Genomic DNA, 24,616 nt, shown 5'->3' with positions numbered 1-24,616 from the left:
GACCGTTCTGGTAACATGCTGTGAAGGGAGTAGTCCTGTTTATGCTTGTATTTACCTTCCCTCTTATATCCCTAAGAAACCTAAAACTTAACCTGAATAATCCTGTTTAATGCAAGAGACACACTTACACCTACGATTGTCTTTATGTTTAGACCTTTCCTGTACCAACCTCTTTAGCGCAAAGGGAATGAACAACTTCTACAAGCATAATCTCATTTGTTTCAAATATATGCTTTAAGATGCCATATTAGGCAATGTTTTTCCCAATAGCATATTTTTTTTAAAAGGAATCCTTACAATTTGCTCAAAAATATTGCAACTTTCATGCTTCAGTCCACTTGAGAATTCCATGCAGCATTTGTTGAGATGTTCTTGAAAAGCTAGTGTGCTCTCAATGGAGCCTCTCTCCCCCAGATTGCAGTAGTTGAAGAAGATGGGCGTGAAGATAAAGCCACAATCAAATGTGAAACTTCTCCTCCTCCAACACCCAGAGCTATCAGGATGACTCACACCCTTCCTTCTTCATACCACAATGATGCTAGAAGGTAAGATGTTTGTGACATGAATTGGAATTTCACAGTTTACCACATATTATTGTTGTTTATCTATTCCAAAATGAGCCGATTTCTTCCCTGTTTCCTGTGCCATAAGACAAAAAACCTTAGCCTTTGTCTGTTGCACGACACTGAAAATGTTTATCAGTGCTAAAGTACTTGCTGGGTATTTCTGTTTCAAGGTACAGTTTCAATGACTACTGAAAGTAGCAATGCTACAAATCCTAGGAATAAAATCAAAATACTTACTTATGTTTTTCATAAATCCTTCTTAGCAAAATAAAGGCATTTCTTTTCAGCCTTGCCTGATAGAGAAAATGTAATCTTGTGTTGCTCTATATGTTGCCAAATAATTTAAAGATGTGATAGTTTCACTTGTTGTGAGATCATTACTAAATTATAACCAATTAATTTATTTGCAGAGCGGATCAGAAGAAAATAAAAAATTACCTGCAAATGTTGACATGTTATCTATTTCATTTCTTTATTATCGTTTTGCAGTAGTTTGCCTGCTTCATTGGAGCCAGAAAGCATTGGTCTTGGCAGTGTCAGCAGCAGTCAGGACTCCTTGCACAAAGCTCCCAAGAAGAAAGGAATCAAATCTTCAATAGGGCGATTATTTGGCAAAAAAGAGAAGGCTCGACTTGGACAGCTCAGTAAGGAATTAGTGGTAACAAGCTAAGCTCACCCTTTCACTGCCATTTTCCATTTTTTATTTTTAATTTCTTTTTCAGGTTCCAATTTTCTTGGTTTTTTGTTATCTCTGGCACAACTTTCCCATTAAATTTCACTGTTATCAGCAATTGTACCACTGTATTCTTGAATAATCGCAGAAAGAGGAGGTGAGAAGTTAGTAAGCCATAAATGGCTATAAGTGATGCACCTATGTGATAAGGATGGTCCTTGCAAGAAAGTGTAGCTGCTTTTCGGATTTCAGTGTGTCAGTAGGTGCTCTCTAGTGCCTGTTGCTGAATGTCCTCAGGACACTCTTTCAATTGGTTATGCTGCTCACAGCAGTGCTTAGTTTTCTTCTGGCTTCTTCTGCCCTTTTCTATTTCATTCATGGAAAAAGTTTTTCTCTGCCTATTTCTACAGGATATGCCTAAATGTATGCGTGCCAACACAAGTTTCGAACTGGAATAAATGTGTCAATAAAATGGAAATACTGGCTCTTCCCTAGTCATGCAAGATGTCAGATAGTACGAATTTATGAGGGACTAAATTTTACTGCCATAGTGACCATGTAACACTTGTAAAAGACTTTTAAGGCCTTGCAGTAATTGTTATGCTTAAACTGCAAGCAAAAGCCAGAAATTAAAACCCTGCATTTGTGTTACAATGTGTTCTTACCACGACTAACAAGCTCATTGCTACAACAGCACAGAATAAAACCAGGTAGTATTAAGGTCACAGTATCAGAGTGAAATTGCATAACCAAGTATTCTTCATTTATACTCCAACCTTCCCCTCTCTGCTGTGAAAACCATGCATTCTTGACAAAAAAAACCCTAATTTCTAGTTGCAATCTGAATTCCTCTTTTTTTTCCCTCACAATGGAAAGAATGAAACTGATTTATCAAATCTTTTAAATGAGAATCTATAAATGAGTCCTTCAGATATCCCTCTATGCCACCATCTGCATTGATGGATAATTTTATAACATCACACTGCAACTCAAGTTAGACTTTATTAATTCACATTTACATTCCGTATAACCCTTTTTATTGATACAGATGGTTTATGCRTAATAATCTATTATTTCTCAGTAAGTCAAGAACATAGAGGACAAAGATGTAATAAATGTGTTGCCTTCTCTGCAGTTCTTTGGAATGTGGAAAAAAAATTAAATGACTTCAAAGACTATCTCAGGAGCAGTGCAACCTGGCAATAGATTAATTTCTTAATACCCACTGTAATTAATAATACATAGATAGAATTTGATGAAGTCAATTGGTAATTCCCCATGCTAGGTCATAAAATTGCTAAAAGATATCAGTGATTTGCAATTATATTAATTTTGGGGGACTTCCATCCTTTAACYCAATAACAAAGATTTCCATATAATGAACATTTTAATTAAGCAAACTAGATTTACTAACAGGTATAAAATTAACAGTAAGACTGTTAACTAACCAAAAAGTAGGAGAAAAATATTTCTCAGAAATTAAAAAGACATTGAGCAGCTGAATTACAGAGTAATTTTTCTTGTCTTCATTTTTAACATATCAAAAGGAAAGCATTTCTTGAGAGGCCATTTCCATTCAATGGCTGTATCATAGAATCGCAGAATGTCCTGGATTGCAAAGGTCAGTGAAATTTTAAAAATAGTTGTCATGGTACTACTTGGTAGTACTTGACTCAGTTTCACAGCTTATCTATTCTATTCGTTATTTTAATCTTATCTACTTAAGTAAGAGTTCTATTTGTGGTAAGATACTACATCACAGAAATTTATATAGCAAGTCCTATCACTGCAGCTCTGCAAAATATTTGTATGGTTTTCATAACCCAAATTGATATTGAAAAATATATATAAATATAATTTATTTCTTTGCTTAAGCACTCAAATTTAATATAGATATATGCTGCTTATATTTTTTAGTATGGAAAATGACTCATCTATATACTCTTATTTAAGAACCAGTATTGAAACCTCTAAAGTTGTACCATTAAGTTCAACTGAGCCATTCTATTACCTGAAATATTTCCCTCCTCTATGTTCCTTGCAAAACCCTGAATTAGTTTTCAACTCCTAAACTTGCCAGAATTTTGTTACTTTATTATTTGTTATAAATATAATAAAAATAAATAAATAAAAATTATTATTAATAATAATTTTACCATCTCTGCTAAACCATTAGCATTATTGTTCAAAGCCAAATTCATGCCTTAGGAGATCTTTCTTAAAATCAAGATTTCTAGATTTGTTTTCTTCAAGTTATTGAAGAAGGGAAAAGAGACCACAAGTGCCCTTTCTTCTCTTGCCTTCTTGTCTTCTCTCACTTGACAAACACCACATAAGACACTTGTTTTTCTCATGTTACATTTTAAATATTCTAGATCCTAAAACAAACAATGCATTCCAGGCATTTTTAGATCTACCCAAGCAAGCTGATCTGCATGGCAAATGGAAAGGTCAGCTTGTTAGGAAACATTTATTGTGACCGAGTGCAATAAAGGTACCCTCAGTTATTCCAAAGCAAGATGTATTTTTCTTATAGAAAAACATAAACTGCTTTCCAATCTGTAATAAACGCTCATTGCAATGCACTTGTACTGTCTCCATCCAACACACTCAGAGCTGCTCTCTCAAGAAAAGTGTGATACACTGATAGTTTTCTAAATCAAAAATTTAATCCAGAGTCAGCATGAAGCATTTAATGGGATTCTGTAACACTTGGGAAGTTGGATGAAATAAAGAATACATTCATGTTTTCTGCATTTGTGAGATGCATTTKCATCATTCTCATTGTGAGACTTGCAGAAGTAGTGTCCTCTTTTAATAAAGGAAAAATCTGTCTAGACAAACAGGAATGTTAAAATAACACCTGCTTTAAAAAAACAGATTAACCTTAGCTTTTCTAAGTTTATGTCATTGACAGGATGCAGTAGTAAGTAGCTTTTGTTCTCTCTTGATTGAGGTGCATGAAAATCTGACTTGTAAAAGGCTGTGATGCTATTTCACTATGCAACATTTATGCATTATTTTATTATTAAAATCAGTGAATCAGTACAGAAATATTTTAATTTATCTTGTGCTTTTTTTATTATGCCAGTGTCCACTCTACAATTGTTCACTATCTGTTAGCTGTGAAATAAGAAATTGCCGTTTTCAAATGGAGTCAAGCATCAACATTTTACTGTACTGTTTTCTTCTTTCTTGTGCCAGTTACACACCTGAACTGGAGCACAGGAGGAACGCAGCCTTCAAAACTGTGCTGCAGTTTCTCTGTACACACACATGTGGGAATGAGCACAGTGTGAAGCCAGAGCCAGGAGACTGTACTGAGCTCCATGGGCAGGTCCTCTCTTCTTGAATCAGGGCAGCAATCAGAAAGTCAGACTGTTCTCCACTTCCTGCACTAGGAAAGTCATGTCAGTGGAAATATGGATCATACCAGCCATCCTTCGTTTATAATATGATTTTATTTTGGTCCATGTATCCTTGCTTACTGCAAGCTCCCTTTGTCATTCTGTGTGAGTTATTCAACTTCCTTGACTTTGTCAGGATTTAGGTGCATACAAGACATATCCAGGGAGATATAGGAGGCTTTTTACTTCTCTGGCAGATTCTTTGTGTCATCTCTGGGAGTTTGCAGCAATAATGACATCTGAGACTCTCTATGAAAGCAAAATGAAGACTTTAGCACTACTACATTAGGTGATGCTGTATTATGGCAACAGTAGAGAGACAGTTCTTGACACTTTCATTTGTACATTTCTCAACTAAGATTAAAAAACTGTGAGAGCATTGCTTACTTAGCATCACAAGACTGAGCCTTAGGAGGCAAAGAAAAATAGGAAAAGAAGATCTTGTCAATGCTCTTGTCATACATTTCTGCAAAACACAGGGAGGGGAAAGCAATTTTTTTTTTTCCTCCAATACTCTTTTCCATGTAGTAAATGCTTGTCAGAATTTACTTCTGTAGGTGATAGATGTTCTCCACAAACACCAGATGTCACTGCTTAAGGAAGCAAACATAGATGATGGTGGGAGGGGGATTTAAGGGTTGAGGAGGGGATCAACTGGGAGAGAGATGGGGCAAATATGGTGAGTTTGGTTTGTTCTATTTTCCAGGAGGTTACATGGAAACAGAGGCAGCAGCTCAAGAATCTCTGGGATTGGGCAAACTTGGAACACAAGCAGAAAAGGACAGAAGACTAAAGAAAAAGTGAGTACCATTTTTATGTGACTTTTTGGCTGAACCTTGATTCAAATATCAGGATTTGGATTGTTTTATGCAGCTATGTAATGAGAAGCAAGACCATTTACTCTGGCATTTTAGCAGTGATGTTTCTTTCCAGTGTAAAAGTTTTTAAAGATGCTTATAAAATGTCCAGCAAAATATTCTCTCAATTGTACAATATTATTTCACTTGTAAAAGAAAATAAGTTTATGAGAAAGAGGCAATTTTCCATTTCACATTGTCATTAATTCTGTGCGTTTTGCCTTCTGTGCAATTCTTTAAAAGTAAAGATGTATTTAATCACTCCCTATGTAGATTTTGTTTTTCAAAAGGGTAAAAAAGCTTTTTCTGTATTATCTAGTGAACAGAATATTATTTCTGTTTCTAGATGTCAAAGGTTCCCCATCAGCCCTAGCAGCTTCTTTTTCTTTTTGCCTGTCAGTAAATACAGGCAAAAAGCAACGTAGCTTTTTGTTTGTCTCAATTATATAATAATTTAATGCTGTCTTTCATGCACCTCCTTGTAAAAACAGTACACAGACTCATAGCAGCTGCCAGGAGCTATGAAGAGCTAATAAAATAAGGCTACAAACACAAAAGAAGCCTCTTGGCAGCATTGCACTTCCAATGTAATTAGAGGGTGTCAGGGAAAAAGGTGGTACTTAAAAATGACTACAAATTCATTCTGTTTACAAATGGGTTTATTTTTCATCCATAACCATTATATTTACTGCTATTATTTGTATTCTGAAAGCCTCATTTCTTAAAATCTCTGGGTTTTCAGGTTTGTTTCTGTCTTTTAATATTCCTTTGCAGATTTTCAAGAGAATTTGCAATTCTAATCCAAAGAATCTAGGGATAATGCTTGAGCATCTCTATAAATTTTTATGTAGAATATTTTTAATCTCTACTTTCCTATAAAACACTTGATGAAATATAACTTTAAATGTACACATCCATATAACATACAAATGCAAACTTTCTGTTTAAATCAGCCTCAATTTAGCAATTAAGGAGAGAGCAGACATTGTGCTAACTGAAATAGAAGAAACGTTTTAAATTCAATTAAGCAGCTCACAGTAGCATTCACAGGGATGTTACAGTTGATGAGTCTTGTCCCTGTATTTCTTATCTATACATTTTTATCACTAATCAGTAATTTTAGAAATATATGGATGTAGATTCTATTACTATGCTTGCTTTTGCTAAATCTAGAGAGCATCTTTGAGGCCACCATCACCATTCATAAAGAATATAATTTAATTTTGAACAGCCTTTTTTTTGAAGTCCCAACATGCCTTCCAGTTTTGAGGGCTGAATGCACCACAATATTGAAATCACTTTGCAGGGACAAATGTGTTCATTTTGTTCTCTTTCTTGTGTGTTAGTTCTTTAAACTGGATAAAATAAACTAAGACTAACCTACAATTGTAAACATGACATGACTATTTCATATATGAGATTATCTACCAAATTTTGGGTCTGGAAATTAGGGATGTGTAGCTAGTCTTGTTAAATTTCTGTCCAATCTCACACAATCAGGACTTTCCCATGCTTTCTGCTTTTCAAGTCTTTCCTTTTTTTTCCCCTGTGTCTGTTTGTCCTTGATTCTTTATGGATTAGATGTAATCAAAATGATCTTTGCTGGAAGTAAAGGAATTTTTCCTTTGTGGCTTTGACTATTCTATTAGTCTGAACTGTGTATTATTTATCCCTAGTATATGTTCCACAACTACATCATGAAGAATTTTTTTTCCCGTTCCTTTTAGGGTTACCTATCTTCATAATTTCTCACTTTAGAATCCTCAGAACTGCATTTAAGAATCCTCTTCATTTACTATCAGAGAGGAGTTAGCATACATTGCTAGTTTACATATATATGTATATATATGTTATAAGAAACCTTAATATAGAAAAATGTGTAACATTGTGTTAGAGATAAATGCGAGATTCTACTGAATTATGGTAGTCATTGGGGTGCTAAGCTATCAATAGAGTGTAAGAGAATTAAGACCTCCTAATAAGAAAAGCAGTCAGCATCACAGAATGGGGCATAGTCAAAGGGACCACAGTCGGTCATCTGGTCCAACCTCCCTGCTCAGGCAGGATTGTGTCCCAATGGTTCTTGAATATCAGTCACATATTTGCATGTCTTACCCTAGAAAATATTAAATTGAGACAGTCCAGAAAGTAATTTAAATGAAAATTTTTTTGCCGTAGATCACATTGCTTTGTGCCAATACTTAACAATGGTTAATTACCTCTGGAAGAAGCCTTGCCATACATACAGTAGGTGCAAGGTTACTGAACTGTGTAGTGCAAACAAGAATGTGCTGCTGTGCAACGCTAATGGTGGTGGGGATATGTGTGAAGTGCTTATAGGACATGATAAGAGTAGTCCAAGAACCATTCCCTATCTCATGATGTAGCAATAACATTTATAGCAGTAGGATTTAAGTCCAAGTAGTTGATTCAAACAAAAGCACTCTACAAACTTGCAGAGACAGTAAGCACAGTCACGGGAAGCCAGAGCAGAGCAATTCACCTTGTAAGCATTTCCAACTAACTTGAATTAGGACATTAAAGCCCAGGAGAACCAAACCCACCAATAGGATAGTTTAAGGATAGGCTAAAGCAGGGAAGCACTACTTTGTATTACGTTTCAGGTCTCAGAGGGTTTTGCTTATGCTGGTTTTGTAACTTCCTTTACAAAACTAAAAACCAAAACCAAAGAAGAGAATAAGAAAAACAACCTCCAAAAAGAGCCTGCAAAAAAAAAAAATCCAACAATAAAAAAAATTGTATCGAATCACATCGAAACAGTGATGCCAGAGCCTTTTCTCTGCCAATTCTCTTTTCTATAAAACAGGTATAATACCCCCACACTGAAACTGCGTTTCTCTTTGACACATGCAAGTTAGGTGAAATGGCTTTCAGCCCCATTGACAGCTCAGTATACATCTCAGTTCAGTGATGGTTCTGGTGCAGGAAAGCAAGAATTCTACCCTTGATGTGAAACAGAGGTCAAATTCATCACTATTATCAACATATGAACACTGTGACACTAGTCATGATCTTCACCAGGCTTTGCTATTAGCTTTGATTCAGTTTGGATAGGAGTCATTATGAAAGGACATATTCCTTTTAAATTGTATCAGTGGTGTTTCTTATTGAGGAATATTTAAAATGCTAAACTTCTAATTTTGCATTTTTGAATGTATTTAATTTCATCAGTAATTCCACAAGGACACCCCTGCCCCAGGGATGAAGATGCCCAACATTTCAAATTGCCAGGTGCTGCAGCACTGGGTTCTAATAGTCMATCAGGTGTCCTGGGTGCCTGCTCCCTCATGCAAGCATTGCATTGACTCTGACCCCCATGGAGTTAGGAACACACTGGAGTGTGTTTCAGTGTCTTAGTGCAATTTCTTTGCGTAGAATCTGGTTCTGAATCATAATTCCACTCTTAAAAGTTTAATGAGGAGTGTGGTAATTGTGGAGATCAGTTCTCTCTCTGGTGATTATAGTGTCATTAACCTAAATTTCAAGGTTTCCCTGCTTCTTGTTTAGAAGATGCTATTTAGATGTAAAATTTCTTTCAGTTTCAATTGACTACTAAGACATCATTAAAATGTAATTAACAGTTTGTCTCAATGATATGCCAGACATTTGTAAACCTCTAAGAGTCTCTATTCATCCAAAATTCGGTTATTACAGTAGATTTATTAGGAACAAGTCTTACTCCTAAGACATTAAAGAGAAATTAAGGAAGCTGTGTAGAATTTTTAAATTATACTCAACATCTCTTATAAGCTGAAAAGATTAATTTAAGTTGCCTGATTCATCCATAGATGTTTACTCTCAGACATTAAATGAACAACAGTTCTAGTTAATATTGAAACTTTTTAGGTCATGCAAATTGAGCATGCAGTCCTAGGAAACAAAAGATGAAGTAAGGGGTATTTAAAGTATTTAGGGTGTTATTCCATTGTTTTGTTAAATTCAAGTGATGTTGGGGTGTAACAAAGAATAAGGCACTTCATTTTTATTTCACTTTATATTTCACTTTGCTTATTCTATGTAAAAGGTGGCAATATTTTGTATATATAATCTTCTGCCTTTTGCCTGACTTTCAGAGCCTGTTTGCCTAATGAGTAACTTCTTCAAGAAAACTCAGGGTTTAGGACAAGAAGTATTAATGTCATGATACCGTTCTGTCACCATTACATTCATTTGAATCTCCCAATGATTTAAATCGTTTGCTCTCCTCTAAACCATACCTTTTGATTAAGACAGACTCTCCAAGCTGCACCCATCACAAAATGAAGAATGGAGTTTTTCTCTTATTGTGTGGGTTTTTTTATTTGATTTTTTTTTCCTAGTTATTAACCAGTCTCCCTCTGGAAAATCATTACCTAATTTCCAGATCTGAATTTTGTAGTTGACTCCAGCTACCAATTCTCTGTGACTGTGTATTACAGTACCTCAGATGCTCATGACATCATCCTTTTGGGGTGTTGTGCAAGCTCTGCTCAATGACTTGGCCTTGGCATTCACACAGGGTTCTCATGATAGCCCAAGCCAGGACCCAGCGTAAGGAGTTCAGGTCAGTCCTGTTTCTATTGCAACTCATAAATATTCCTGAAAGGTTCCGGTAGAATCATGGTATCCTGTGGAACAGCAGAATTTGATCAATGTGTGTCCCACAAGATAATTCATACCTCAAAAGAATGATTAGATAATACTGTATCTAAAATAAAATATTCCCCTTTAAAATGCATATCTCCACTGACCTTATCTCAGGTAACAGATTAGGCCACTTAAGTGAAGCTGTATAAAAGTGTGTAATAATTAATAAATAATACTATAATATTATGATATTGTAAATAATAAAATAGTAATGACATTTCTCAGGATGTTTTAATTTGATCCCATGCAAGGCACCATAAGGAGAGGTTTAAGGGACATTTAAGTACTATGCAGTCCTAGATTGCCACACGGAGGTGGATTTGACCTTATGCTTGCTGCTAGTGGGAGATTGGCTTGTGCTATCCCTCCTGCAGCAATCACAAATACAAATCATTTTATAATTGTATATTTTTTTACAAATTATTACAAAAATCACAGAGCAAGAATTGACATGCAAGTCAACTATTCTGGATCGTGCTGGCAGTACTTGAGTCCAGAAGGTAATAAATCCCCCAGGTTATTAATATGAGTCAAGAGCAAAGCTTTAGCCTCACTTTTTTCTTCAATTTTGTTTGATGTGACTCTGGACAAGAATGTATTAATTAGATATTTCCAAAAAGAGCCCAAGATGTGAGTTTTATATTTTGCAAGGACAATAAAAGTAAAGCATTCTTTTCTAAGAACTTGTTTTTGGGGAGATTTAATCCACAGCTACAGGTTTTTGTTTGCCAAATGCATTGCAGAAGAGTCTTGATGTGACTGGACACATACATGTGCTTACATAGATGAATAAAGACTTGTGAAATCAAGACCTAAATAATTCCATAGGTTAAATTATGGTGTAAARATAATTTCTTCGTGTTCATAGCCTTATAATTAACCTTGCAGAGAGAATCACAATGCTGATAAGTCTCAGCTGACTACTGTGATGTCTGTGTTAAACAGCAGGAACATCCATATGAGCAGGAGAGGATGCTGGATCATGTTGGATGGACTCTCTTTCTGCTTAGGGAAGAAGGAATGATAAAGTTGATAAGTTTATAAGCTGATAAATTCATTTTATGAACAGAAAGCTGGGACTTCCATCTTTTTATGGACAAATGCAAGTTTTAGATCTCTGTCAACTTGAGAAAATGTCTAGGTAGACTGTTTTGTGGAACAAGAGTTTGAAACACCACAGTTGCCATGTAGTTGCTTTTGAATCCACATGATTCCGCTTTAATTAGGTTAATTAATTAGGTTTCATGTGTGCAACTACAATTATAATTTGATGCAGTGTATTTGTGACTACAGATAATTTTTGTCCTCCACAGTATACAAATAGCTGTTTCTAATGATTTTCTTAATTGCACACATTTTGGAAAAATGAATCCAATTGGATTAATTGGGGTTTCTGTGCCATCCATCTAATGTTCTTGTATACTTAATGCTTATTAAATACCATTATATCCTAAAGGTACGCTATTTTCTTTTGCTGTAGCTCTTAAAAATATGATGCGTTTTTTGTCCCCAGTCTTTTCTTTTCTTTTCTGAATTTTCAGGAAAATTCAAGTTTTGCATTTAATTTCTTTCCTTCGTACCTCATCTGTGAAAAATTCCCTGATGTTGTTAGTAGCTTTCAGACAGATCTTTAGTTTTCTCCCCCTTTCTAGCAGAAAATACTGTACTTAGTAGCTGTTATTTTCTATTTTATCCTTCTGGTGAAGGAAGGAGAGGTGTTCAGTGATCTGATATGCAGTTTAGGTTTATCCTTTGCCAAGTTTTAAAAATTCTTTCCCTTATAAAATACAAGAATATTTGTGTCAGAAAATTAGAAGTTTTTGATCAAATCCCCAAAGCCCTAGTCCCTATTTTATTTGCATGGATAAGCCTATCCATTGCAATTTGGAATTTCTGGATAAATGTAAGCATATACCCTGATGCATGCAGCTGTCTCTCTAAGTAACTCGTTTCAGCAGATGTAAATATCCTATCAGATTAACTGCAGAATTAGGATTTAAAGGAAGAATGGATAAAACAAAGCAGAGGAAAAAAAAATCGACACAACTTTTAAATTAATATATGTCTAAGGAAAATTCAGTAAAATTATGATAAATTTTTTGTCTTATGGCAAAAAAACCCCCAAAAATGTAGGAATACCCTAAAGGTAAAACCTAGAATTAAAGTTTCATTCTTCTCTGTTCTATTTTGTTTTTCTCAGACAAGATGCTGAGTAAGTGACAGAATGTCCCTTGATCCTCTGCTTTCAGAGTTATCCCCAGGTGAATGCAAACTTTCAGCTCATGAAAACAGCAAGAAAATGACTTGCATTTCAGTCAATCCCCCTGTTTTTCTCTGTGCATACCCAAAGGAGTAATCAGTGGAAAATGTAACAAATAGGAGTTCTGGTTCAATATACTCCAAAAGGCTCAAAATAAAAAGCTTTGTCAGCAAAGGTCATCATGTTAGTCTACATCTAGCTCAGTAGAAAGTGAGCACGAATCATGAATGCATATTCAATTCTAGTGCTGCTTCCATCAGATTTGGTAATTTTTTTAATAGTTCTCTAGTACTTCATTTACATTAAATACTTCTATTGTCCTTCCCTTTTATAATCTTCCTATCTTTAATTTTCTGTGTATAAATTTGTCACTTGTGTCCATCTGCTTTTTTTTTTTCTGTCACACTTTCTCTCTCCTCTCTACCAGCTGTTCTGCTGATCTTACACACATGAAAATAAAATCTAAGTCCTCAAAAACAGCACCCTTCTGAACTGACTGAAAGAGGTTTGCAACCTCTTCTTAGTTAATCAGAGCCAGGGCTTTTCACCTCATATTTTCTACAGCTATATCTACCAAGCATTTTTAGATCTCCATAAATAATTTGTTACTAGAAGCGTAATATTTTGAGATGGCTGGGTTTCATTCAGGCCTGTAATTTTCTTTTTATGATGGCAATTAAAGGAAGGTGAAGATAGATTCTCATTTGCAATGACATTGTACTTTCTCTTCCATATACTGTAGCCATTACATTGGCAATAATGGGTTACCTGGGGGGCAAATCATTCATACCAGTGTTGCTACTGATCTAGAGTTAGTAGGACTGCTGAAATTAAAATACCGCCAGGCAGTATTGTGTAGCCATTGCAAATGTTTGTCACCTATGTGCATGAAGTCTGCATTTTAAAAACAAGCAAATAAAATACAGAACAATTTTACAACCAAATCTAGCTCATTTACGGTTACTGTGAGATATTTTGCTAAAATATTAAAGTGCACACAAAAAAGTTAACCTTGGTTGGTAGTCCACTGGATCATTTTGTGTATCTGTGGTAATTTGGTTAAATCCACAGGTTTACRATTTTAGAGATTTTTGAGGTTACACGGAAATCCTCATGAAATTATTCGAATCTAAGCAAAAAGCTTTGATTTGAAAACCTACTCAAATTTCACTGTGTTTACAGATCTTTGGCATGAATATGTATTTTCGATGGAAGATGTTCTGTGCTGAGTGGTACCTAATAGACAACATGAGTTTAATGAAAATCTCATTTTGACAATTTCATCTGTTCTTCACAAGAACACTTAACTTTTTTAAGCATTGAAAGATCAGTTACAAAGATTTCTGTAGTTATATTGGTATTATTTTATCTACCATACTATTTATTTTTTTAATGGACTATTATATGTTCATTAACATTTATGTGCTTTTTTTTCCATTCATCTCTCTTCATCTCATGAAAAGCATATCTGGGTAAGTTAAAATGTCATGGCTGCTGAACAAATTAATCTTCATCGCCATGTTTATTTTCTGTGTTTTATTCCTACTTTTTTTGTTTTTCCGTGAATCTTACGTAACAAATCCATGCAGAAAACTGAAACTGAATCCATGCAAAAAATTGGAAGCTTTCAAAGTATTCAGAATAATAACCTTGAAAGCATACGCAAATTTAGGTCAGGACTTGCTCCTGAAGTGCTTAACATAATGAATTGGAGATAATTTACAGATAACTTACATTTGTGGGGGTTTTTTTGGTTTTTTTTTGGGTTTTTTTTTGTTTTTTGGGGTTTTTTTGGTTTTTGTTTTTAAACAAAAACAAAAAAAAAACCTACAGTTTGGCAGGTCTACAGTCCAGAATCACAAAGACATTTGAAAGATAACATCAAAGGAAAAATCATGACAGTGAAGATGTTATTTAACAAATGCTGTTAAGGCATAATTTTTGTTGCATTAAATCACAGAAAACTGACATAGTACACAATTTTTTTCCATTTGAGCCCTCATGCTGTTTCAGAAGAAACATATATGCAAAAAGGTTTCATTTGTGCATATAATTTTACTATTTTTTTTCACCAGTTCATTTTCTTCTTTGTTTAGATTTTTGTAGTTGTTAACCCAATATCAAGTTTAATATCTTCATCTCTTCTTTGATCTATTGTACAAATGCTATTTCTTCTTGAATAAGAATTCGCAGACTTTAGGAGGAAATTTCATCTGTTAAAACTTACAAATTTCTAAAGGTGAAAGGGTACAAAACTTAGAGAACGAGGATTACCACAATAATTTCAAATCTGTGATTATGAAATGGCTTTATAAAAATAGAGTTGATAACATTTGCCCAGCCTGGGAACACTGAGGGTCTCTACTGTAGTACAATACATACCAGATTGCAAGACTGCATYATGCAAGTCTGCTTATTTCACAGATGTTTTATTTAATTTTTAATACTGGCCCTCTGAACCTCTATTTGTCAGGGTCTGTCTTAAGCATTCCTAAAGCTTCACTTAGCTTAATAAATATCTCCAGAAAAAAAGACTGCTGCCCTTCAGTTTGCATAAAGTTTAAATGTACACCGAATATAAAATATTCACAGCACTGTTATTCTGTGTTATCTGGGATACTGTGAAATTTATACTTCCTTTTTTTATAGGTTTAAAAACCTTCTATTTARTAGTTGCGTCTTGTATTTCAGTAATTTCTTTCTGAAAACTCTTAAAAGTTGAACACAAAACAGTTTGTAAAACATTGGATATTGAATTTTGTCCTTTGTTCCCACTCTGACCTGATATGGGGTCTCAAAAAAGAGGATGAGGATTTCAAATAATGTAAAATCCAGATCACTTGAGTGAGTCAAAGTTCAAACAGAATCTGGCATAGTTTTTAATTAGTGAAGTCTTTAAGTCAGCTGGATCCTTTCAGATTACAATTAAATCTGCATTGTGTGGCAATATGAAGTCTTGAGTCTATATGCAACCTACTACTTCCTACTTTAAATCCATTTATAGTATTACAGAAAAATATATATAAAATGTAACTTGTTATTTTTATTAGATATTATTAACTTAAACAATATTATTAACTTAAACTATCTTACTTTTTATACAATGTCCTGAGGTACAGGATTCTAGCATGCCTTAAATATTTAGCTAAGGATAATAGAAAGGATAAAATCTAAATCCATCTTAATTCATTAGAAATCCTGTTTCCTTATTTTCTTTTTTTTTCACCTTTGAATGTATGCTAGATTTCAAGCTGCAGATGTGTTTAACCTCACCTTGAAATCATAGGATTTCTCAGATAAATACAACATATTGGTCTATCTTTTCTGTCTGGTTCTCTTCTAGAAACCTATCATGTACATTTGGTTGTAAATGAAACATTTTAATATTGGTGATAATCATTATCATAATAATGCCAGTTAATAATCAGAGGACTGCAAGGTAAAAATTTTGATCTGTTTTCTATTTGAGAAAATGCCCATGAGTAAAGGCCATTTCACCATCTAAATTACCCATTAGCAAAATTTTCTTAATCAATTCTGCATGTTTTACAAATATTATCTGGCTCTTGACTTCACTGTGCCTCCTTTTCTATTTATTTCACATTTATAATTATGTTTTAACTAAGAGACATTATAAAATATGTGCAGTATAATATCCCTGAGGTCTTTTCACATGAACGCTATTAGAACTATCAGAGTAAATCCTATTAGTTGTAGAAATATGATCTGTGTTGAAATATTGTTTACATTTCATCAAGACAATGTCTGGACATCGTGTATTGCGCAGTGTTTGCTTTATGTGTGTTAGAATTCCTAAGCTGTCATTTCTTGTTTGCCTCATGGGGGGCAGCCTTATCTTCATGAAGAAAATTGAGCACCACTGAATGACACACTTTAAGTCAAGATCTCATTAACTTCCTGCACAAATTCTATTTAAAGATTATTAATATTTTTAATAGTTCATTGTGTTTTATGCAATGAATTGATGGCGGCTGCTGATACAGAGCTAGAATTTCCCTGCTGCAAGAGAAGAATACATATGAAGTAGATTTGCAGAGTAGCAGCATAGTTTCACTCGTCATTTCTGCCTTCCTGTTACACCCATGTACTTCTCCTGTCCCAAGGACTATAGAACAGTTGTGCTCTCAGATTTTTAGGTTGATTACTAAATAATTGGGCAATTAGTTGTGCCTGGCTCTTAGACAAATGGTGCCAAGGAAAGGGCCCAGTGTTAACAGTATCTCTAGCAAATCATTTGGGGGAGGATTAAACATCACAAGTCAGTGCTAGGGAGGCAATCCTGCTCCTCTGACACAGCTCTACAACACAAGTGACATTACATGATTTTTCTTTGCCATCTTCAATAAAAATGTGAAAACAGCCCACTTTATGAGGCACTCACTAAAACACACAAAAAAAGTATTTCTTAACTTTTGGATGAATATTAAACAGTTGATGCTCATTAAATTTCCAGCCTTTACAAAACCAGGGTCAGGGTAATGGTATATTTTAAACAGCATATTCCAGTTACTCCCACAATGTCTCCAGGAAGGGGATTTCCTTCTTTAGCAGTAATAACGTTATCTTTTAAAATATGGCTTTAATTTGGAAATCATTTTAGTCATAGTAAGTGGTTTAAAGCCCTATCTGCAAAATAATGCCTTTTCTAGTAATGCCTAATTAATGTCAATTTTTCCTTATCAGCTTGTTTTCATACGTTGCCAAAAACCTAAGCAAGCATGGAAATAATTACATTTTAATTCCCTTCCTCTTTGCCAATGAAACCTGGACACATAATAACATATAGACTCTTCTGACAAACTGAGGAGGGGAAAATCCCCAGCTCCCCTGCAAAGCATCTTCCAGACTAGACAAGCTGAATAATGCTTTTCATGATGCCCAAACCGTATAATTGTAATGAAGGGAAGAGACAGTGATAAGCTCTAGGGTATTTGTCTCTTCTTCCTCCTGTGATCAGATGCATGTTTTTGCAAAGAAAATTGAACTGCAGTTACCAATGTTTTGCTTTGGACCCTGTTTTCAGAAAGCCAGTTACTATGCTGTAAGGACAACTGTAGACAACATTCTGTCCATTCTAAAATACTGTATTGTAAACCATGGAGCTCACAGGATCCATTTTTCAGGTGATTTGCACAATTGATCAAAACTACGCGTATTTTTTCCTACATGATACTTTTAACATAATGAAGGAGTGGAGCTTTTTTCTGTAGTGCTAGTTCACATTACAAGAAAAAACCCAAAACAYACCATTAGAGTTTTCACTGACTGCCAACTAAAGAATATATATCTCTTAGTCAAAAAATAGAAGTCTGGGTTTTGTTTTGGCTTATAAATTGAAGGTTCAGGTTTTACAAATCTCTTAGTTTGTATTAAGTAGTCAAAGACTAATGTTCCAAAAGTAAATTACAATTTCAATGAACTTTAATATTGCAAAGCTGTTCAAAAGAATCATCTGAGGAAGGAATTTAAAGTTTTGAAGCATTAAATTCTTTTTAATGAAACAAAATATTATAAAAGTTCTTTAACTACTTTTTCCACATCAGTAAGTGAGGCACAGCCCTTACGATGGCTATATTTCATGGACATGTCTGAGTACAGGATTTTTTACTTTATCCTAAAAATATTTCCAACTCAGAGCAATTTCCTTCTACATGCAAAGACCATTTGGATTATGTTTATCAAACTGCAGGCTTTGGCTGTAGCACACACATATGTATATATATATATATTTATATTTTTATATATATGCGGTATCTCATTCCTGTCCTGGCCCCTTTTCCTTCAGCCTGAATCAATGAACACAGCTATGTTTTCCTTTAGCTCTGTGAGCTGCCTCCAAAGTAACAGCAGTCCTTTCCTCCTCTGGGAGAATACACTGGTTTGAGAATTACTAGAATAATTTTGAGCTCCACACCAAGCCTCAGGCTGGTACAGATGTTGCAAAGTCCCAGAAGACTCCCTAGTAACACATAATTKGGAATTTGTTATTCCAGGATAAAGGAATGAAGTTTTTCCTCCAAGTGAGACCCTAAAGTGCCAATGGCTCTTCTGCAGGGATCTCAGTTCCTGAGGCCACTCAGAGGTGTAACACCAAATCAAAGAGGCCAAGGCTTCCTCCCCAGCTCCTTGGAGTCTGGGTGCTGCTGCTCTCCTGCTTGGAGCAGGGGACCAACACAAGGAGGAAAAGCCAATGGCCCTGAGAGTCATTATCTCCTTTCCTACTCCAGCCCGGCTCTTTCAGCTGGGATATTTGAAGAAAGTAGCCCAGAAAAATAAAACTCTGGGATTGGTTCCGCCAGAGATGATGTCTCCCTGGGACTGCTAGCTGCAAAATGGGTGGCTCTCTGGGCTTGGGCTGGCTATGCAGTCCATGTTCCACCATGGGACACCCAAAGTGGCTGGGTGAGGGAGGGGCGTTCCTGAAAGCTTGTCTCTCCCTAAGGATGGCCATTCCAGCTCTCAGAGCTAGTAGCAGCTGGTCCTGCAGCCCTGTTGTAGCATCTGGGAGAGATGCAGCACCACTGCAGCACCTGCAGAACCAACCCTGAGGGAATGCTGCAACCCAGATACCTCATCCACAGGTAGCTGGGATGGGGCCAAGTCTGGCCATGCTTTAATTCTGCTGTCTGAAGCAGGCAGGTGAATACCTTTCTGCTGGCATTCACTACTCATCTCCCTGGGCATACGGGGTTCCTGCATCCCCATGGGCTGCTGAAGGTAACATGGTGTTCGTGTACCCAGAGAGCAGCTTCTCCTAAGGGTTGTGCTTTCACAGAAATCAAGGAGAGCTCTACAGTGGCTTGGGATATCTGAGTGACAAAGGAAAGGTGTGCTACAAAGGCTGTATGGGAGGAGAAAGTAGATCAACTTCAGTAATGCTGTCCTGTATTTGCAATGTTACATATTACTACAGCATAAACACAGAAGATAAGGCAGCTTTTTTTCTATTAATATTCAGAGCCAGGGATTTAACGTGTATGCAAGATTGCTTATTTGGGTTCCATTTTCTACTGAAGCCAGATTCTCTCAGTCTGGCCCCTTGGCAGTGCAAAAATCCCTAAAGGACTACTCCTTACAAGTAAGATCGCTCCATTGCTTTTATCTGCTGTGATTTTGTAGTACATGTAGTTGAAAGGCTGCTGAGGTGGTGAAGAATTGTCAAGGGATAATTGAACCACAAAGGCTGTAGTAATAAAGGAGAGCAGAACAAAATTGAAACTATAATTCCAAGATTCTCTTGTTATTTGGGAATGTAAGCAAATTTTAATACTGCCTTAGCATAGTCCTTGCCTAATTTGTTTTTCACTACAGTTTGTTGCTGAGAGCATTCCTTTGTGTTTTGCTCAGTAGGAGGCAGCTGAAAACATGTTGTTTAATACTAGGAAAAAAAAAACTTTTGAAAGACTGCTTTTTCTATGCCATCACCACAGTGGAAATGTCTGGTGAAATAGTTGGATGTATTTAATGTAGAGCATTTTCCTGATAGTCTAGCTGGCTGGTTTATTTGTAACTACACCAAATATATAATATCACCATATTAATCATACAAATTAAGCTCTGAGAATTATGTTTTCCATATACACCAGTTGTAGCTCAGAAAAATTGCAGATCAGAAACTGGATTGGTGTTTAATCAACTCATTGGAGATATATCTATGTATGTGTATAAAATCGAGAAACTTCATCAATTCTATTATTAGAATTGATAATATCAATTTTATGATTATATGAAAAAAATTTACTTAAGTAAACCACGTAGATTTCTTTTGTTTGTAATCGATTACTTAAAAGATCCAAACATGAAACTTTTAAAGATGCAATCAGCTCTGAAATAGCCACAGATGGCATATTTAAGGTACAGAATAACTCTATACCACTCAGACCCAGCTGCATTACATCCATTCTTAGTTCGTGTCTAGAAGTTGCCAGTCCTGGGGCTTTCGGGTCATTACCAGACTAGAGCTTAGTTAGTCCCAGAGGGAGTCCCTCATTTCTCTTCACCAGTGTCTGTTTTGATACCCCTTTACCATCAGCTATACCAATTTATTGCTTTGCCTAAAGAAGAGACAGAAGCCTCACCTTTTGGATGTTAGATGTTTAAAAGATAAACAGACAAATAATATGAAGAATTTGGAATAGATTGAGGGTTCATTCAATGGGAGAAAGAGCTGTTTTGTTAACTGTTGTGTTCTGTGCTTTTTCTATGCCTGTCATTGTGCTTCGCTGTTACCACCCTTACACAAAAAGGCAGAGTTGCGTCTTTTTGGCCCACATACCTCCACATATTTACCATTCCTTGATCCTTGATACAATTTTTAGACATGAACTTCTGGAAGAAGCTCGGAGAAAAGGTTTGCCTTTTGCACAGTGGGATGGACCAACGGTGGTTGCCTGGYTGGAGGTAAGTGCTCACCATAACTTGAAAATGTGAGTTACATTTGTAGACTGCTTCTGTGTGCTTGTACTTACAAAATCTTCCTCTCTCCTGTGCACTGCACTGTCAACACTACGTAGATTTCAACACTGGATTGTGTAAATTAGAGATTAGAGCTGAAAAAAGTAAGAATTACACAACGGGATGGGGACCAGAAATGTGCTTGAATCCCAATTTTTTTTAATCTTTTAATTTCTCAGTCTCTAAATGCCTAGGAACTCCACAGATAGTTTATGCAGAATGATGTGCTAATTTGAAATAAATTTAAAGAATTTGTAACTTTCTGCATTTTAAAAAGATAACAGGGAAAAAAGTGTTCCCTTACCATTTTTAACTGCAGTGTGGGAGATCCAGGTTGAAATCTCTCTGATTTGACAGGCAGTGCCTTCAAGTCTGAAATCCAGTCTGCAGAGAGCTGCCTTTATTTGGAGGACCTAAATGAATGTTGTTTGGAAATCGTGCAGAAAAACAGCAGAGCTGTTGTCAATTTTGACAAAAATCATTTCCTGTTTTAGGTGAAGGAACTACTCAAAAAATGCTTACACAGATGCTGAGGGGAGAAGAAGGCACATAATAAGAACGTTCTTATACAAATACACAGTCACTTTTACGTGGCAAGGATGTAAAACTTCAGTGCAGATACAAGCTCTTTGTTGGCTCAAAGAAGTGTCTGTTCCTTACTATACCAAGCATTTCTACCTATTCACAACCTGTCTCTTGCCTACTGTATCATCATTTGATCATCAGTTAGAATTTGTAAATTTCTTCTCTTCAATTGAAAAAAAAATCCTTCTCCAAAGCTTTGACTGAAGTATGCTGTTGAATAAATAAAAGATGAGAAATGAAAGCAGCTGATGTCTACAAAATTTCTGCTTCATATTGGAATTACTGAAGGTACCCAGTGAAAAAGACAAAATAAAAATTTCAGAAAACAAGTTCAAGTATTTGCATATGAGCTTGGAAAATAATCCAAGAGATTATCCAAGAGTTCAAGTATTTGTATATGAGCTTCCAAAAAAATAATCTCTGTTAATAAGGAGCAATCCTTAATTTGGCCACTACTTGATTTTATCATATGACTTTAAGAGCTCTGTAACCAGATTTATATCAGCCAGAAATATTCAGTATAACAGTAAAAGCTGATTTGCTGAAAATGTGAACATACAAAGGTCTGTAATTTCTGAATGTCAATACCTTCTTCAAGGTGGTCCACAATTTCAAGCAGTTTTTGACAAGTTAAGCCCCAATTTTTTCCCTTGATTCTTTTCTGAAAAATAGGATATGCTTCCCACTGTTTCAGAAGGGGGCTGTAAATAGAAATCAAGGTCTGTTAAATTCTTGGAGAATGTGCCAGTAGCACAGGAGAGCTCACAAGGGAGTTTATATTTCAGTATTCAATGCAGATTGAGTACTGATGATAAAAAGATATGAGCATAGGAGTAGTGTATTTATGCAGTGAGCATCAGTGCATTCAGGCAGCAAATGGACTCTGTGTGCATTTCATACTCTCCTGAAGAAAAATGTAACATGTCACTTCAATTAAAGAATAAAATAAATATTAAAGGAGACAAAGGCTCTAATTTAAGAAGTATATTGTGAAATTTTTGAACTTTTCAGGGCTTAAATTTTTAGCCGCAGCATTTATTCTGTCTGTCTGTATGTRGCACAGACATAGTTAAGAAATATTTTCAGGATTTTGTGATTTCTTAATTGATTCTGGAAAAGTATCTCATTCTTGATATCTGAGTTCTCTGTCTAGAATGATTACTGTTTCCTCTTTTTAGAGACTGTTCATCTAAAACAATTTTCTGCTAGAGAGAGCTATTTGTTGAAGAATTTAATTATTTGATTAACAAAATAGTTTACCTAATGAGCAGCAAACATTTGAATCTATTTCTACAAGGTGAATAACTCTCAGTATTTATGCTTTTCTGCTTTTCAAGTGCATGTGTGAAAAAGCTAATGTCAAAATAAATGAAGTAATAAAATACATTTTAAAGCTATACATAGTTTTCTCATGGTTCTTTGTTTAAATGCGGATGAGTGTTACATACATAATTTTTGTTGGTCTGTTTTTTTTCTTTCATGAAGCTTGGTATTTTAGAACAGTTTGTTGAAATTAGATCTTGTTTTTAAGGTTTAGACTAGCATGGGACGGAGGGTAGTGGCTAATCCCATCAGTGGAAAGGACTTACTGAAACACAATGCAGTTATTTCTCAAGCTCTGGGAGACATTAGGACTCAGTACAGAAAAGCCTGACTGAGCCTTTTGCAACCTGACAGTCCTCTGTGACATAAAAGTGACATAACAGCTAACTTCTATGGAAATATTTCCCAGATAAGATGTAAACTTCTTAATAATCACTCAGTGTTTCTCTTTACTGTGTCAAACAAAAGAAAAATCCTTTCAATTTATCACTGCTTTCCAGATTTGTTGGTGAATTTCCTAATTTCCTGGACCATTTTTAGTAAGTCTTTTGAGCAAGCCTTTATTTAAAAAAAAAAAAAAAAAAAAAAAAAAAAAAAAAAAGGGAAAAAAACCGAAAGCCATTTTAGTACAAAAGTGAAAAACTTACTTAATTCCTCCTAGATGATTTTCTGTATACAGTAAGATTATCAGATGGGCAGTAACACTGACCTGTGTCAGTATTGCTCATGAAAAACCTGGGAAAGCAGTAGTCCAGGGGATGGAGGCACACAGCTCTGAAAATAATTCGAAGCATGCCTTGCTTTAAATTTCTGATTACAGTGAAAACAAAAAGAATTTACATGGAATCATGGCAATTTCAAGGGTTCTGAAACTATTTTGTTTCATTAAAGACTATGACGTTCATACTCATTTGTATATGTAATTATTTAATATTAGTCATGAATTCATTGATTGTTAGTTGTCATGACACCAACTCTGACAGATTCAGAAGCTTTTGGACAATGCTTTTGACACATGATGTGATCCTTGAGGCTGTTCTGAGTAGAGCCAAGAGCTGGACTTGATGATTCCAATGGATCCCTTCCAGCTCAGGATCTTCTATGATCGTAATTTCATTTGAGAAATGCAGCAGTGCTGTGGCTGAAGTGTCCTTTCTCTCGCCAGCTCTGGCTGGGGATGCCAGCCTGGTACGTTGCTGCCTGCCGTGCCAACGTGAAGAGTGGAGCTATCATGTCTGCTTTGTCTGATACTGAGATTCAAAGAGAAATTGGAATCAGCAATCCTCTTCATCGCCTAAAACTGCGATTAGCAATCCAGGAGATGGTATCACTGACAAGCCCATCAGCACCTCCAACATCCAGAACAGTGAGTCCTGTTCAGCTAACTTTTATTTCCTGATTTCACCTAACAGGAGTCTACAGAAAAACTTTTGTGGTACCAGAGTGGCTCCGTGATAACACACACTTCACAATCAGTGGGAACTGTCTAATAGTGACTCAGAACTTCCTGTTCATCATTTGCTTGATGGTTGATTGCTGATGTTTTTCTTTTATCAGATATTTTTTCTTTTTTTTTTTTAAAGTCATTGTTTTGATTATCCATGATGTTATCTAAATGATCAGTATTGAGCATCTTATTTGTAATTTTGCCTACATTTTTACCTTTCTCTTCCTTCAAATCATCTGTACCAGCCTAATCAGATTGTGTTTCTCTTTGTTTGTTCTCTTTTTTTTATTTCTTTTTTTTGGGGTGGAGGGGAGGCAGATGTTGGGAGAGGTTATGTAGGAACATGGCTCTTTTGAATCTTTGTCCCATTCCCCCT

The 24,616-nt window shown here is 35.5% G+C and overlaps 1 protein-coding gene across 1 annotated transcript in view; it reads left to right on the top strand.

Moving 5' to 3' along the window:
• Window positions 1-24,616, top strand: part of PPFIA2 (PTPRF interacting protein alpha 2) — a 105,034-nt gene that overhangs the window by 66,019 nt on the left and 14,399 nt on the right. Inside the window, exons 16-20 of the mRNA XM_057377135.1 lie at window positions 415-545; window positions 1,056-1,210; window positions 5,353-5,446; window positions 20,750-20,831; window positions 23,959-24,159. Of these exons, the coding sequence (XP_057233118.1) occupies window positions 415-545; window positions 1,056-1,210; window positions 5,353-5,446; window positions 20,750-20,831; window positions 23,959-24,159 (663 nt within the window). The remainder of the gene's footprint in view (window positions 1-414; window positions 546-1,055; window positions 1,211-5,352; window positions 5,447-20,749; window positions 20,832-23,958; window positions 24,160-24,616) is intronic.

The sequence above is a fragment of the Malurus melanocephalus genome, unplaced genomic scaffold, assembly GCF_030028575.1.
Source record: "Malurus melanocephalus ecotype Western Australia unplaced genomic scaffold, MMel_1.1 scaffold_301, whole genome shotgun sequence".
Taxonomy (NCBI): domain Eukaryota; kingdom Metazoa; phylum Chordata; class Aves; order Passeriformes; family Maluridae; genus Malurus; species Malurus melanocephalus.
This window is presented reverse-complemented; position numbering and strand designations above follow the sequence as displayed.